The 17,015-nt window shown below is 46.0% G+C and overlaps 1 protein-coding gene across 1 annotated transcript in view; it reads right to left on the bottom strand.

The window, feature by feature from the left end:
* Window positions 1–17,015, bottom strand: part of LOC147081053 (dynein regulatory complex subunit 7-like) — a 72,520-nt gene that overhangs the window by 39,383 nt on the left and 16,122 nt on the right. Inside the window, exons 2-3 of the mRNA XM_085980984.1 lie at window positions 11,896–12,005; window positions 10,970–11,170 (exon numbers count right to left, since the gene is read on the bottom strand). Coding sequence (XP_085837110.1) covers window positions 10,970–11,170; window positions 11,896–11,999 — 305 coding nt within the window. The 5' untranslated portion in view covers window positions 12,000–12,005. The remainder of the gene's footprint in view (window positions 1–10,969; window positions 11,171–11,895; window positions 12,006–17,015) is intronic.

Below are 17,015 nucleotides of genomic sequence, written 5' to 3'. Positions count from 1 at the left end.
GTCATTGTCTAAGGAAGAGAAAATTTGGCCAGGATTCCCATCCCTGATTGTTATTCACTGACCCGCTGTGAATAGGATTGGGGCCAGGCTGTGTTACCCTACATGTTCTAATCTCAAACATACATAGCGGCCACTGGGCAAGATACCAATGGGCTGCTGGCACAGGCAGAACATTACTCCAGCATGACTTACTGCTTTGAGGAGAGATGGGGAGAAGACTGGGAGGAAAAGAACCTTAAAAATAGACCATGGTAATTACATTACAGCCTTCTGATCACCATCAGAATCAGATTGTTGTCTCCCCTTTTTCACTCTTGAAGGCACTGACCCGTGCTGAAGTACAATTCCATTGGTGCCAAGCGCTCGCTGATACCTTGCCCAAATTGCCATTCTTCAAGCATGAGCCTATACAGTAGGTGTTGGTACATTATCCTACGGTGGGAAGCATTGAAGCCAAGTTCAATCCTGACCTCACTCAACATCCAAACATTTTTCAACAAGGAAAGTCATCAGCAGCAGGAATGCTGACTGTTTTTACTGCCCCTAACGCTATTTGTAGCACCCCTGCCCCCACCCCAGCAAAGATTAGCTAACTCAACACAGACTAGGGAGAAAACATTGGACTGTTCAGGACATCCCAAAATGCTTTACAGCCAATGAAGTACTTTTGAAGTGTTGTCACTGTTGACAGCCAAATTGTGCACAGCCAGATCCCACAAACAGTAATGTAATAATGACTAGGTAATCTGTTTCAGTGATGTTGGTTGAGGGATAAATATTGGCCAGGACACCAGGGATAACTCCCCTGCTCTTCTTCAAAATAGTGCCATGGGATCTTTTACGTCCACCTGAGAGGGCAGATAGGTTTAATGTCTGATCCAAAAGGCAGCAACTCCAACAGTGCAGCACTCCCTCGTTACTGCACTGGGAGTGTCAGCCTGGATTACCTGCTCAAGTCTCTGGAGTGGGACTTGAACCTACAACCTTCTGACTCAGAAGCGAGAGGGCTACCCACTGAGTCAACTGTATAGTTGACTTACATGCTGCCTGTTGGAACAGAGCCCTCGGTGAGCACTCTCAACGAGCTATTATTGAGGGAGTTCACATCAGTGGCATTTTGCCAACAAATTAACACTTCTGTAAGATAAAAGCAAACAGAGATGATGGCAATCAGACAAAAAAAAATGGAATAAAACAGAAAACAGGAAATATGCAGCAGGACCATCAGTAACAGAAAAGATAGGTTCGGGTTAAGGGTTAAAAAAAAGCAAAATAACGTGGATGCTGGAAATCTGAAATAAAAACATAAAATGCCGGTCAGGCAGAATCTGTGGAGGGTGAAACAGAGTTAACGTTTCAGGTCTGACCTGACTGACCTGCTGTGCGTTTCCAGCATTTTCTGTTTTTATTTTAGGGTTATGGGTGTTGTCCTTTGTCAGAACTGGGAACCAGAAGATATGACAGGTTTATTTTTTATTGAACTTAACAAAGGAGGGAAGAGAGAAAGGAAGGCAATTGGCAGAATGCACAACTCGGTTTCTCCAAAGCTGGAAAGATCACAAGATAATTAAAGATGAGGAAGGCAATCTTAATTCATCCACCCAGAGGGATTCTAATACCATTCCATTGTGCATTCAACTTGTTTCTTAAATGATTCCAGGGTTTTGCCTCCACTACTCTATCTGGAATCTTTGTGTGAAGAAGAATTTCCAGATATACAAACATACAAACATAAGAACAATGACGGACAGGTAAAGACCATCTTATCTGTCCAGCTTGTCCCGCGATACCTCGTGTATCACAGTATATAAACTCCCCACTCCACCCGAAACCACGTGATCTCCTGGGAGAGGCGAAAAACCAGGTAAAAAACCCAGGCCAATTCGGGGGGGAAAATCCGGGAAATTCCTCTCCGACCCATCTAGGCGATCAAGACTAGTCCAGGAGATCACTCCGGCCCTAAATTTCCTGCAGTACCTACCTTTTGTAAGAGGTGATGTCTGCCCCAACCAGAAACAGGTCCACTCTTGCTTGAAGGAATTCAGCCAGTCAGCGTCCACCACACGAAACAGCAGCCTGTTCCAGAGGCCCACTATTCTCTGAGAAAAGATCCATCTCCTGACGTCTAACCTAGATCTGGCCTTATACAAATTAAATTGTGACCCCTGGTCCGGCCTAACCTATTTAATTGGAACACACTTTCAACTGGAATACAATATATTCCCTTCATCATCTTATAAACCTCAATCAGATCGCCTCTAAGTCTACACTTCTCTAAAGTGTATAGTTCTAACTCTTTTAGCCTACCTTGATAACTAAGATGCTTTATACTGGGAATTATTCTAGTGGCTCTCCTCTGCACCCCTTCCAAAGCCTCAATATCACCCACCATGTGAGGAGACCCAAACTGAACACAGTATTCCAAGTGAGGCCTGACCAAGGTCTTGTACAAGAACAAAACAGTATGCCTCGTCTTATACTCATGTCCTATGAATGCACCCCAACATTGCTCATGTACCTTTAGAGATGTATGCACTACTAGAATGCCCAGATCACTTTTTACCTCACCTTCTTTAATGCTTTTTATGAAGGGTGTATGAATGTTGAGCATTTGCCTTGCCCACGTGCATAACATTGCACTTATCCAAGTTAAACATCATTTGCCAGTCATGAGCCCAATCTCCCAACACATTAAGTTCCACCTGAAGCAGACGGGCATCGTCTACAGTCCTAACACTCGCACAGATCTTGGTATCATCTGCAAATTTGCAGATAGTGCCCCCAACACCTACATCCAGATCATTAATAAAAGTAGTAAAGAGCAACGATCCCAACACCGATCCCAGCGGGACACCACTGGTGACCGGTCTCCAAACAGGTCCAAATCCATCTATAACTACTTTTTGCCTATGTCCTGCCAGCTAGTTCTCAATCCAGCTCAAGATATTACCACTAATACCAGAGGCTTCGATCTTATAGAGAAGCTTCTTGTGTGGTTTCTTATCAAAAGCTTTTTGGAAGTCTAAGTAGACAATGTCAACTGGACTTCCCTCATCCACCAACTTTGTAACTTCTTCAAAAAATGCAATTAGATTTGTAAGACATGACCTTTTTATGAAGCCTTGTTGGGTGTCCCCAATATGTTCCACTCTATCCAAGCAATCATATATTGCATCCCTAATGATTCCCTCAAGCATCTTTCCTATTATTGATGTCAAACTAATGGGCCTATAGTTACCCGTCTCTGTCTTGTCACCTTTTTTAAAGATGGGGTCTACCTTAGCCTCCTTCCAGTCTATGGGAGTCATTCCAGAGTGCAGTGAGCTATTAAAAATACTGGCATGGGGCTCCCACAGCACCTGTCCCATCTCCCTGAGGACCCTCGGGTGGATATCATCCAGCCCGGCTGCTCTATCTATTTTCAAAAGTTCTTTCTAAAACAATATGTTCATCTAATTTAATATTACACGTTTTATTATTAAAAGGATTTAATTCTAATAGTCGAGCATCATCTTCAAGAGTGAAGACCGATGCCACACCCAGTGAGTCCTTCGTAACCGGTCCTTCTTCAATGGCCAAATACAGTCTTTGACAGTTGTCTGACGCTTCACATAACAGAAAAAGCTTTTCCTATTACTTCCACAAGTGTCGATGATCCTCTTTTCCATTAGCCTTCTTGCTGATCTAATAGCAGCCTTTGTTTTCTTTAGCTGTTCCTTGTACTCAACTCTGTTTAGTTGAGTATTAGGTGTCTTTAATTTATGGAAACATTTCTATTTACATCTTACTTGTCTTTGTACCTAACCAGTCAGCCACCTTAGCTTGTTCTTACCACACTCTCTTCTTTTGACTATGAGTACATATTTGTCTTCCAAATTTTTTATCTTGTTCTTAAAAACTTTCCATTTGTATTGTACATCGGTCTCATCACCACCCAGTAGGGTTGGTCAATTTACCCGTTCCAAATCATCTGCCATTTTTGTGAAATGATCCTAAAATGATCTTTTACAGGTTGGAACTAATGTCCCCTAGTTCTACTCCCACAGTTTAATTTAATATTCTGTGTTTTCATTTTCTATACTGTTAACAATCTTATATACCGCTATAGGATCACCTCTCAGACATCTCCTTCCAAGCTGAAAAGCCCAAGTTTCTCTAGTCTTTCCACATAACTCAGACCCCTAACACTGGGTATAAGCTTTGTGGCTCTTCTCTGTGCACTGGTTCCAGTGTTTGAGTGTCGCTCTTGTTTCTTGACGATGGGAACTGGGGTGAAAAATGGTGCAGATCATCTCAGTGAGGTTAAAAATAGAACGTGCGCTGTACGCAGAGAAAATGGAGGTAATTTCGCCCATGAGATTGAGCTTTGGCAGATTTTTCTATTGTGCTGGAGCTGTTAGTTTGTAAGTTTGACACACTTTTGTTCAATTGAAAGAATATCTGAAAATTCCCCATACAAGTTTAGATTTTACGCTCACAGAATGGACAATTAATAATATTTATACATAGAAAAATACATAGAAATTACAACAGGGCATTCGGCCCAATCAGTCCATGTTCGCGTTTACCCTCCACATGAGCAAGTAATTCTAAATTTGTTCACCCAAAGAGTGGTCAGAATGTGGAACTTGCTACCACATGGAATGGTTGACGCGAATAGCATAGATGCATTTAAGGGAAAGCTAGATAAGTACGTGAGGGAGTGAGGAATAGAAGGATATACTGATAGGGATAGATGAAGTAGGGTGGGAGGAGGCTCGTGTGGAGCATCAACCATTTGGGACAAATGGCCTGTTTCTGTGCTGTACATTGAATGTAATTCCATGTAAGCTCATTTAATTATCCTGTTCCTATATCCCTTCAACCCCTTTTTCTTTATTCACCTATCCAATCTAATCTTGAATGTTAATATTGTTTCTGCCTCAACCACTGACCCTGGAAGTGAATTCCACAGTCTCACAACTCTCTGTGTGAAGTTTCTCCTGCCCTCTGCCCTCTCCAGCCTCTACCCAAGCTGTTCCAGTAGAGCTACAACACTGGCATCTATCCGACAATGTGGAAAACTGCCCAGGTATGTCCTGTCCACAAAAGCAGGACAAATCCAATCCGGGCAATTACCGCCCCATCAGTCTACTCTCAATCATCAGCAAAGGGATGGAAGGTGTCATCGACAGTGCTAGCAAGCGGCACTCATTCACCAATAACCTGCTCACTGATGCCCAGTTTGGGCTCAGCCAAGACCACTCGGCTCCTGACCTCATTACAGCCTTGGTCCATACATGGACAAAGGAGTTGAATTCCAGAGGTGAGGTGAGAGTGACTGCCCTTGACATCAAGGCAGCATTTGACCGAGTGTGGCATGAAGGAGACCTAGTAAAACTGAAGTCAATGGGAATCGGGGGGAAAAGACTCAACTGGCTGGTGTCATTCCTAGCACAAAGGAAGATGGTTGTGGTGGTTGAAGGTCAATCATCACAACCCCAGGACATCGCTGCATGAGTTCCTATGGGCAGTGACCTAGGCCCAACCATCTTCAGCTGCTTCATCAATGACCTTCCCTTCAACATAAGGTCAGAAATGGGGATGTTCACTGATGACTGCACAGTGTTCAGCGCCATTCACAACTCCTCAGATAATGAAGCTGTCCATGCCCGCATGCAACAAAACCTGGACGACATTCAGGCTTGGACTGATAAGTGGCAAGTAACATTTGTGCCATAGAAGTGCCAGGCAAGTAAGGAGTGTGATGGAATACTCTCCACTTGCCTGGATAAGTGCAGCTCCAACAACACTCAAGAGCCTCATCACCATCCAGAACAAAGCAGCCTGCTTGATTGGCACTCCATCCACCACCTTAAACATTCACTCCCTCCACCACTGGCGTACTGTGGCTGCAGTGTGTACCATCTACAAGATACACTGCAGCAACTCGCCAAGGCTTCTTCGGCAGCACCTCCCAAACCCGCGACCTCTTCCACCTAAAAGGACAAGGACAGCAGGCGCATGGGAACACCACCACCTCCAAGTTCCCACCAAGTCACACGCCATTCTGACTTGGAAGTATATCGCTGTTCCTTCATCGTCGCTGGGAAAAAATCCTGGAACTCCCTACCTAACAGCACCGTGGGAGTACCTACACCACACGGACTGCAGTGGTTCAAGAAGGCAGCTCACCACCACCTTCTCAAGGGCAATCAGGGATAGGCAATAAATGCTGGCTTTGCCAGCGATGCCCACATCCCATAAAAAACAAATTAAAAAAAATCTCTTACATTTAATCTTGCATCTATGGTCCCCTTGCTCTTGACCCCTCAAATACTGGAAACAGTCAGCTTCTACCTACCCCATCCCATTCTTTCAGAATTGTAAACAGCCCCAATTTTTCAAGCCTTCAGATTTGTATTTCCTCATACCAGGCAGCATCTTAGTGAGCCTGCACTGTACCCTCTCTATAGCCCCAATATCATAGAAACATAGAAGATAGGAGCAGGAGTAGGCCATTCGGCCCCTCGAGCCCGCTCCGGCATTTAATGAGATCATGGCTGATCATCCAAATTCAGTACCCTGTCCCTACTTTCTCCCCATATCCCTTGATCCCTTTAGCCTCAAGAAATATATGCAACTCCTCCTTGAATATATTTGATGAATTGGCCTCAACTGCCCTGTGTGGCAGAGAATTTCACAGGTTTACCACTCACTGGGTGAAGAAATTCCTCCTCATCTCAGTCCTAAATGCCTTACCCCTTATCCTTATACTGTGACCCCTGGTTCTGGACTCCCTGCCATCGGGAACATCCTTCCTGCAACTAGTCTGTCAAGACCTGTTAGAATGTTATAAGTTTCAATGAGATCCCCTCTCATTCTTCTAAACTCTAGCGAATATAAGCCTAATCGACCCAATCTCTCTTCATACGTCATTCCTGCCATCCCAGGTATCAGTCTGGTGAATCTTCGCTGCACTCTCTCCATGGCAAGAACATCCTTCCTCAGATAAGGCAACCAAAGGTGCACACAATACTCAAGGTGTGGCCTCACCAAGGCCCTGTACAGCTGCAGCAAGGCATCCTTGCACCTGTACTCGAATCCTCTCGCTATGAAGGCCAACAAACCATTTTCATTCTTAACTGCCTGCTGTACCTGCATGCTTACCTTCAGCGATTGGTGCACAAGGACACCCAGGTCCGTTGCACTTCCCCTTTTCCCAATCTATTGCCGTTCAGATAATAATCTGTTTTCCTGTTTTTGCCACCAAAGTGGATAACCTCGCATTTATCCACATTATACTGCATTTGCCATGCACCTGCCCAATCACCCAACCTGTCCAAATCATACTGGAGTTTCTCTGCATCCTCCTCACAGCACACACACCCACCCAGCTTTGTGTCATCTGCAAACTTGGAGATATTACATCTAGTTCCCTCGTCTAGATCATTTATATATATTGTGAATAGCTGGGGTCCTAGCACCGATCCCTGCGGTACCCCACTAGTCACTGCCTGCCGCTCGGAAAAAGACCCGTTTATTCCAACTCTTTGCTTTCTGTCTGCCAACCAGTTCTCTATCCAAGACAGTACCCTACCCCCAATCCCATGTGCTTTAACTTTACACGCTAATCTCCTATACGGGACTTTATCGAAAGCCTTCTGAAAGTCCAAATACACCACCTCCACTGGTTCTCCCTTATCTATTCTACCAGTTGCATCCTCAAAAAATTCCAGTAGATTAGTCAAGCATGATTTACCTTTTGTAAATCCATGTTGACTTTGTCCGATCCTGTCACTGTTTTCCAAGTGCTCTGCTATTACTTCTTTTATAATGGACTCTAGCATTTTCCCCACTACCGATGTCAGGCTTACCGGTCTATAATTCCCCGTTTTCTCTCTACCACCCTTTTTAAATACTGGGGTTACATTAGCTATCCTCCAATCCATGGGAACTGTTCCAGAGTCTATAGAATTTTGGAAGATGACCGGCAATGCATCTACTATTTCTAGGGCCACTTCCTTAAGTACCCTAGGATGTAGATTATCAGGCCCTGGGGATTTATCAGCCTTCAATCCCGTCAATTTCCCTAACACCATTTCCCTACAAATACTGATTTCATTCAATTCCTCCCTCTCATTAGACCCTATGTTCCCCAGCATCTCTGGGAGGTTATTTGTGTCCTCCTTTGTGAAGACAGAACCAAAGTATGTATCAAGTTGGTCTGCCATTTCTTTGTTCCCCAGTATAAATTCCCCTGATTCTAACTGCAAGGGACCTACGCTTGACTTCACCAATCTTTTTCTCTTCACATATCTATAGAAGCTTTTACAGTCAGTTTTTATGTTCCCTGAAAGCTTACTCTCAAAATCTATTTTTCCTCTCTTAATTAATCCCTTTGTCCTCCTTTGCTGAATCCTGAACTGCTCCCAATCCTCAGGTTTGCTGCTTTTTCTGGCCAAATTATATGTCCTCTCCTTGGATCTTATGCTATCCCTAATTTCCCTTGTTAGCCACAGTTCAGTCACCATTTTGTTTTATTTTTATGCGAAGCAGGGATGAACAAATTCTGTAGTTTCATCCATGCGATCTTTAAATGTTTGCCATTGCCTATCCACCGTCAACACTTTAAGTAACGTTCCTCAATCCATCCTAGCCAACTCGTGCCTCATACCATCGTAGTTTCCTTTATTTAAATTCAGGACCCTAGTCTCTGAGCCAACTACTTCACTCTCCATTTTAATGAAGAATTCTATCATATTATGATCGCTCCTCCCCAAGGGGCCTCGCACAACAAGATTGCTAATTAATCCTTTCTCATTACATAATACCCAGTCTAAGATGGCCTGATCTCTAGTTGGTTCCTCGACAGATTGGTCCAGGAAACCATCCCATATACACTCTAGGAATTCCTCCTCCACAGTATTGTTGCTAATTTGGTTAGCCCAATCTATATGTAGATTAAAGTCACCCATGATAACTGCTGTGCCCTTATTGCACGCATCTCTAATTTCCCATTTAATGCCATCCCCAACCTCAGCAATACTGTTTGGGGGTCTGTATAGAACTCCCACAAACATTTTCTGCCCCTTGGTATTTCTCAGCTCTGCCCATACAGATTCCACATCATCAGAGCTAATATCCTTCCTTACTATTGTGTTAATCTCCTCTTTAACCAGCAATGCTACCCCACCTCCTTTTCCTTTTTTCCTGTCCTTCCTGAATATTGAATACCCCTGGATGTTGAATTCCTAGTCTTGGCCACCCTGGAGCCATGTTTCCGTAATCCCAATATCCTTCCTATAGTGTGGAGCCCAATACTGCACACTGTACTCTAACTGAGGATTTATTAAAGTTTTATACAGCATCATCATTACATCTGTTATATTTTATACTCTATGGCCTAGAAATCCGATAGCACGGGAAAACGGCCGGTGCCACCATGGGGCGAGGTTAACTCCCGCCCATAATGGTCGGAGCGCAGAGCTCACCATGTAACACGCTGTTTCGGGCGGTACTCTCAGCAGGAGGCCCAATGTAGCATGGTCGTAGCGTCCCTAGAGCAAGGCAGTGTTGTCTTCAAGCTAGACTGTCATTTCAGAAAGCAGTCTCAAGCCCTTAAAGGGGCCTTCTAAAATTAAAATCATTTAAAAATAGGCAGTCTTTAGCTCTTAGAGCTTAATTGCCTTCTGAAAAAGAATTAACATTAAAGATAATTTCGAAATGGCTGTCTTCAGCTCTTAAAGCTGAACTGCCTTCTGCACGTAAAAAAATGGTAAATGTGCTTCAGCACCGACACAAATGGCTCAACAAGCTTGGGAAAGGGCACCCAGGGTCTCGCACGCAGCATTCCAGCTTTGTGCAGGGGATCAACACTGTAAGAGAGGTCCGCTACCCACAGGGGGCCAGGAGGCCCTCCAGAAAGAATGATGTGGGACCAGATCACCAAGGCCGTCACTGCCAGCAGTGCCGCCCCCACCACCTGGCTCCTGTGCCCAAAGTCGTTTCATGACCTCAGACCAGTGGTTAAGGTCAGTGCATGCATCTTCAAAAGCCGTCTCCTACTAACAGCACCACTAACCTCACACACCGCTCATTGCATGACGCCACCCACACACCCCCGCCTCCCGCCCCCAATCACTCGCCTATCAGCAATCTGTACCAAACACAAGGATAAGGAGAAAATGAGGGTTCAGAGCAAATATTTTCTCACATTCCTAGCTTCACCTCCCCCCCTTGGAGGAGCCAGTGCTGGCCATTCTTGGCAGGGGCATGGCTGAGCCCTGGACCAGCAGTTGGGCTGAAAGAATACAAGATGCTGGTATCCTCATACGTTATCCTTCTTCTCACATCCCACTTCCCCCTCATCCCACAATCTCTTCCAGTTTACAGGATGCGCATGGTGTAAAAATGTAGCTCTTGCTTTTTCGCTCCCCCACCCACCACAACCCTACCCTTGTGTCTTCCTCATTTCAGACACCCAAGCAATCCAGCCTCCTCAGCCAGTGGTTGTCCAGGAAGAGGGAGAGGAGAGTGAAGAAGAAGAAGAAGAAATACTGTCACTTGATTTGACATTCCCAGCCACCAACTCCTCGAGGTCGTCCTGCAAGGACATCTGCAGTGTCCCCCCACTGAAAGTCAGCAGCCTCCACCTGCCATGCTGTAGCCACTGGGGTAGCACTGTGTGGCATCACTAGGATAGGCAAAGGCACATACAAGACAGTCACTAAGGGAATGCATAAGGGTGATGAGTTAATTTCTTGATGTCATATTGGATGCACATATAGATAAAGTTGGATTGGAAAGTTTGCTTTGTGGTGGCTTTTATTTCAGTATTGTGGCCAAGAGGACGCTGTGATGGTCAGTAACAGAGGGAAGGTAAGGTATGGGACAAATGTTGAAAGGGGAATTGGGGTTGTGGTCACTGGTACCGCAGCCGGATGATTTCATCTGGATATCCCGGCCAGAAAGGGGCTGTCTGGGTTACCTTCTTCCTTCCACTTCCTCCGCTTCTGCGTCTTCCTCTTCTGCTTCCTCCTGTTCTGCATTTTCCTCTTCTGCATTTTCCTCTTCTGCTTCTTCCTCATCCCTCTGCAAGCAGCTTGCCTCTTTTGCTGCTTCTGCATCATCTCCATGTGCCCCCCAGGACTGTGAGAAAGTGGTCTTCTCAAAAGGCAAAATACTGTGGCTGTTGGAAATTTGAAATAAAAGCATAAAATGCTGGAAATACTCAGCAGGTCAGCCAGCATCGCGACCTGAGACATTAACTCTGTTTCTTTCTCCATGGATGCTGCCCAACCTGGTGCTTATTTCCAACATTTTCTGTCTTCTTAGAGGCCTTTCTTTACCATCCGAAGCCTTGCAAGCGTCCAGCAGCACTCCCTGCACACTTTAACACCTTTTTTAATCTATTGCATCAAGCCACTACTTCAATAAAATATTTTTTTTAAAGTCCCAAAAGCTGCAATTCAAGCTTACCCGAAAGATGTGTGTGTCCCTTTAAGAAGCGCTGACAGCATCTCTGCAGGTCTGCTTCATGCACACTTTTCTGTGTGTATTCAGGATACGCTGTTATGGAGAGCAAGATTGTCTAAAATAGCATTCATGACGTCAAATCAGGCATTGCACACCGATTGACGCCACGATCTGCTTATTTAAATTTGAGAAGCTAGCTAGTTGTCAACGGCAGCGCTGTGGTCCTCACCAAAATGGTGGCCACACGTGTCCCACAGCGGAAATGAGGCGGGCGCCATTTTTTTCAACAAAACCAGCCTTAACGGTGAATTTCTAGGCTTATACCTCTTGTTTTCTATTACACAGTTCCTGTGCTGAATTTATTATTTATCTTCTGGGTATAAAGTATTCCAAAAACATGCATGACAGTTTATGAAAACAGAAATAAAAATGACTTACAGTTGGTCTACTTTTGGGCCAACGTCTATGATTTCCAGCTTCGTGATCTCTTCTTCGGCTTCTTTGTCCACAAGCTCTTCCTCTGATTCCTGCAGCTGATCCATTCCACACTGCAGAGGGAGCCAGCAAAAGTCATTTCAGGGGGGGGTCATGCACAATATTATACTTGTGTACTTTTTACAATTTCTTGATTGCAGGCAAAGATTACCTCTGTGCACCAGAGTAGTAAAATCGTTCCTTGGAAATGTGGTTATGAGCTCATTACACCCAGGAAATCCATTCTCGCTCTCAGGTTAGTGTTCAGCTCCTTCCCTATCTTTGTAACCTCCTCCAGCCCTACAACCCTGCGAGAGCTCTGTGCTCCTCCAATTCTGGCCTCTTCCACGTCCCCGATTTTCATCGCTCCACCATTGGCGGCCGTGCCTTCAGCTGCCTGGGTCAAAATCCTGAAACTCCCTCCCGAATACCATCGTTGTGGAGTACCTTCACCACAAGGACTGCAGCGGTTCAAGGAGAAGGTTCCCCACCACCTGCTCGGGGTAATTAGGGGTGGGCAATAAATAAATGCCCGCCTTGCCAGCGTCATCCAGAACCAAAGTATGAACTAAATAAAAAAAGTCTCAATAATTTCTGATGACTTTTCCCCCTGCAAGTGTGTGAACATGAGGTAAGTGACGTAAGAAAACTACTAGGCACTTGGTCTAAGTATTAAACAAGGCTTTACTCAACTGTTGTTCAACATGGAGGTCTAGTTGTGTCCTTCACTAGTTCCTGTTAAGAATGTCCTGCGCAAGCTGGGCCCGTGCCCGAGTATTTATACTCTCCCTGGACAGCGCCACCAGCAGGCTGCCCAGTATCATTTCATGAGTCATTTCCACATGAATGACAAGATTCATATCAGTAAGGATAGGAGAGGGCTCAACTATGATACCCTCCATGGTTGAACAGCCTGCTGACATTTGCTGTCTAGACTCATACTGAAAAGAATAGCCTCCAGGATGATGTAGCAGAAGGCTGCTGGTGCCCTTGCAATCAGATTCAACTCCATCACTACCTATCATTGTCGTGTGGAGTGAGATGTCAGCTGTGGCTCAGTGGGTAGCGCTCTCGCCTCTAAGCCAGAAGACCGTGGATTCACAGCCCCACTCCAGGGACTTGAGCACAAAATCCAGGCTGACACTTCCAGTGCAGCACTGAGGGAGTGCTGCACTGTCGGAGGTGTGGTCTTTTGGATGAAATGTTAAACTGAGGCCCCGTCTGCCATCTTAGATGGATGTAAAAGATCCCATGGCCACTACTCGAAGAAGAGTCGGGGAGTTCGCCCTGGTGTCCTGGCCAATAATTATTCCTCAACCAACACCTATAAATGAGATCATGCATTTGTGGTGGAGCCACCAAAGGACTCGGATCGTTTGTATATAATTCCTTTAACAACATGTTAGCTACAGCCTGAGTCTGTATCTTTATTTATGCTGTTTAACTGTACAGAGCGTGGTTACTTTAACAGCGCGGCTAAAACGTGATGACGTCACACCGTTCATCACGTGATTCCCCACTGGCGGGAAAACGTGATGACGTCATGATGTCAGCCATGGGACTGCAGGGGTAGTCCTTGTGGAGCCTCCAGAGAAAGCAGACCTACATTCGATGTTATCCTGCAGTTCCTTGTTAAAACCTGTTTGTTTCATTAAAGTTCGTTTTGTTTGATCGCCTGAGTAGAACTCAGTCTTTTAGTTAGGAACCCGCGTTCCTACATCGGTGACCCCGACTTTCGTGAACGGTTTTCGCGGAAGATCTTCAGCATGGAAACGAACACCATGACCCTGAAACTGCCACAGTTCTGGGAACAACAACCAGCCGCGTGGTTTATCCAGGCTGAAGACCAGTTCGCCATCAGGAACATCATCGCGGATCAGACCCGTTATTACTACGTGGTCTCCGCCCTCGATAGCGCCACTGCCTCGCAGATCGTCAACCTCCTCGGTAGTCCTCCTACTGACCGCAAGTATGATATGTTAAAGGCGCGGTTGCTACAAGTCTTCGGCCTCTCGAAGTCAGAACGTGCTGGCCAGCTCTTCACTATGCCCGGCCTCAGGGACTCCAAACCGTCCGAGCTCATGAGCCAAATGCTCATGCCCTTAGGTGCCGAACCGGAATGCTTCCTCTTCCGGGAGCTATTCCTCTGCCAACTGCCAGAGCAGGTGCAGGCTGCCCTAGCCAAGTCCGAGGTCACAGACTGCGCTGAGCTTGCTGCCGAAGCAGATAACATTTTCACAGTAACCCAGCAGTGCTGCGCTGCCACGAGACGCCCATCCCCCACAGACGCGGCTCCAGCTCCTCTTGCAGCGGGCTGGTGCTCCGACCATGCCCGTTTTGGTGCAAAAGCACGACGCTGCCGCTCTCCCTGCAGCTTTTCGCCCCCAAAAAAACAAAGCTCCTGCAGCATTCCTGGCGAAGGAGGACTGGGTCTAACGGGCGCTCCGCGGCTGCGATGGCCATCGGATCTTTCGGGAAACTTCTTTACATCACCGATTCCCTATCGGGTCGATGTTTCCTTTGTGACACCGGGGCGCAGTGTAGCATCCTACCTGTGTTGAATCTCGATATGCAAGCTGGGGACCACGGTTTTTCCCTCGTGGCGGCTAATGGCACAGCCATTTGAACTTTCCGAAAGCGGCAGGTCCAAGTGCGTTTTGGCTGTCAGCGCTTCCATTGGGAATTCGTCACGGCCACAGTCTCGCAGGCCATCCTAGGGGTGGATTTTCTGTGTGCCAACGGCCTCCTCGTCGATGTCCGGCACCGCCGGTTGATCAACGCAGCCACCTTCCACTTGATTCCGTGCCACCATGGTACCACCGTGGCGCGCTCTATCGCCTGCGCGTTCCCATCTCCAGATGACTTCACTCGGCTCCTCGGAGAGTTCCCGGAGCTGACCAGGCCCACTTTCTCCTCCTCGGCCACGAAGCATGGTGTTAAACATCACTGAGTGTGAGTCATCAAAGAGTGCTGTGAGTTTGGGTAAGTGTGAGAGTTCTTTAATTGTTATTTCTCTTTAAATCATTCTTGATAAGATTGCTTAAGCAGTTTAAGTAAAGGGGAAAAGTTAAATATTTGGGATTCTGTTGGTTTAAGAAGAGTAAAGCAAGGTTACACTGCAGTAGGAGTAAATTGGCACAGCAGGCAGTGGAAACCAGTTTTCTAACCAATCAGCAGGGGTGACTCATTTGGCTGTAAACAAACAAACAGTATAAAAAGACCAGTCCTAGTGCGAGCAAGCACTGAGTGCGAGTCATCAAAGAGTGCTGTGAGTTTAGGTAAGTGTGAGTTAGGGTAAGTGGGGTGTAGGTGCTCTTTTCAAACTTTAACTGTGTGGGTTGTAGTTAATAAGGCCTTTCTGGTGCAGAGTGACTGTTGGTAAACCATTTAACTGGTGTAACTAGAGGGATTGATTTAATTTAAATCCAATTAATTAAAGGGGATGCTAGCATCTAAAATCGGGCAGAGGGTGTCCATAACTAACAATAAAAAAATTTAATTAATTACATAGAATGGAGCAGGTGATGTGTTACTGTTGCGAGATGTGGGAGCCGGTGAACTCCATTGAGGCTCACGGTGATTACGTCTGTGACAAGTGTCTGCTGCTACAGGAACTCCAGCTCCGTGTTGATGAGCTGGAGTCTGAGCTTCAGACACTGCGACACATCAGGGAGGGGGAGAAGTACCTGGACTCTGTGTATCAGGAGGTGGTCACACCTATGAAGTTAATTAAGTCAGATGTAGCCCATGGTCAGGGACAGGACGGTGTGACTATGAGTGAGGCAGGTACGGGGATCCAGGAGGTAGAGCTGGAGGAGCCGCAGCCCTTGCTCTTGTCCAACAGGTTCGAGGTTCTTACTCCCTGTGGGGACAGGAGCAGGGACTGCAGGGAGGATGAGCAACCTGGCCACAGCACCGTGGAATGGGGGGCCATTCAAGAGGGGGGAGTAAATAGAAATGTTGTAGTGGTAGGGGACAGTATTATTAGGGGGGTAGATAGAGTTCTCTGCAGCCGAGAGCGAGAGTCCCGAAGGCTGTGTTGCCTACCCGGTGCCAGGGTTAAGGACATCTCCTCTGGGCTGGAAAGAAACTTGCAGTGGGAGGGGGTGGATCCAGTTGTCATGGTCCATGTTGGTACAAACGACGTAGATAGGACTAGGAAGCCGGTTCTGTTAAAGGAGTATGAGCAGCTAGGGGTCAAATTAAAAAACAGAACCTCAAGGGTAATAATCTCTGGGTTATTACCTGAGCCACGAGCGAATTTGGCTAGGACAAATAAAATTAGAGAGTAAAATGCGTGGCTCAAAGACTGGTGTGGGAGAAATGGGTTTTGCTTCCTGGGACACTGGCACCAGTACCGGGGCAGGAGGGCACTGTTCCGTTGGGATGGGCTTCACTTGGCCAGTGCTGGGACTAGAGTCCTGGCAGATCATATAACTAGGGCTGTAGAGAGGGCTTTAAACTAACTAGTGGGGGGGAGGTTCCTAGAGAGCAAATAATAAAAATGACAACAGAGAAGGTCATAGACTTAGGTAGCAGTGGGGAAATTAAAAACCAGAGTGTGTCAGGAAGGGGCAGAAGGTATGGAGTAAAAGGTAAAGTAATAAAAAGGGCAAAAGCAGGAACTAAGTGTCACAAAACATATTTGAAAGTTCTCTATCTGAATGCATGTAGCATTTGTAACAAAATAGACGAGTTAGTGGCACAAATAACTACATATGGGTATGATCTTGTGGCCATTACAGAAACATGGCTGCAGGGTGACAATGCCTGGGAAGTAAACATACCAGGTTATTTAATGATCAGGAAGGACAGGCAGGAGGGAAGGGGAGGTGGGGTGGCTATGTTAATAAAGGAAGGAATCACTGTAATACAGAGAAATTATATTGGGTCAAAAGATCAGGATAATGAAACAGTTTGGGTGGAGATAAGGAATAATAAGGGAAAAAAACACTAGTGGGCGTAGTCTATAGGCCTCCGAACATTTGCATATCTGTTGGACGGAGTATCAATCAGGAAATAGTTGAGGCTTGTAATAAGGGAACATCTATAATTATGGGGGATTTTAACTATCATATTAATTG

This window comes from Somniosus microcephalus, unplaced genomic scaffold (genome assembly GCF_052327205.1).
Source record: "Somniosus microcephalus isolate GS21.2 unplaced genomic scaffold, FLI_Smic_1.0 scaffold843, whole genome shotgun sequence".
Lineage (NCBI taxonomy): Eukaryota > Metazoa > Chordata > Chondrichthyes > Squaliformes > Somniosidae > Somniosus > Somniosus microcephalus.
The sequence above is the reverse complement of the archived record's forward strand: the minus strand, read 5'-3'. Positions and strand labels throughout refer to the sequence as shown.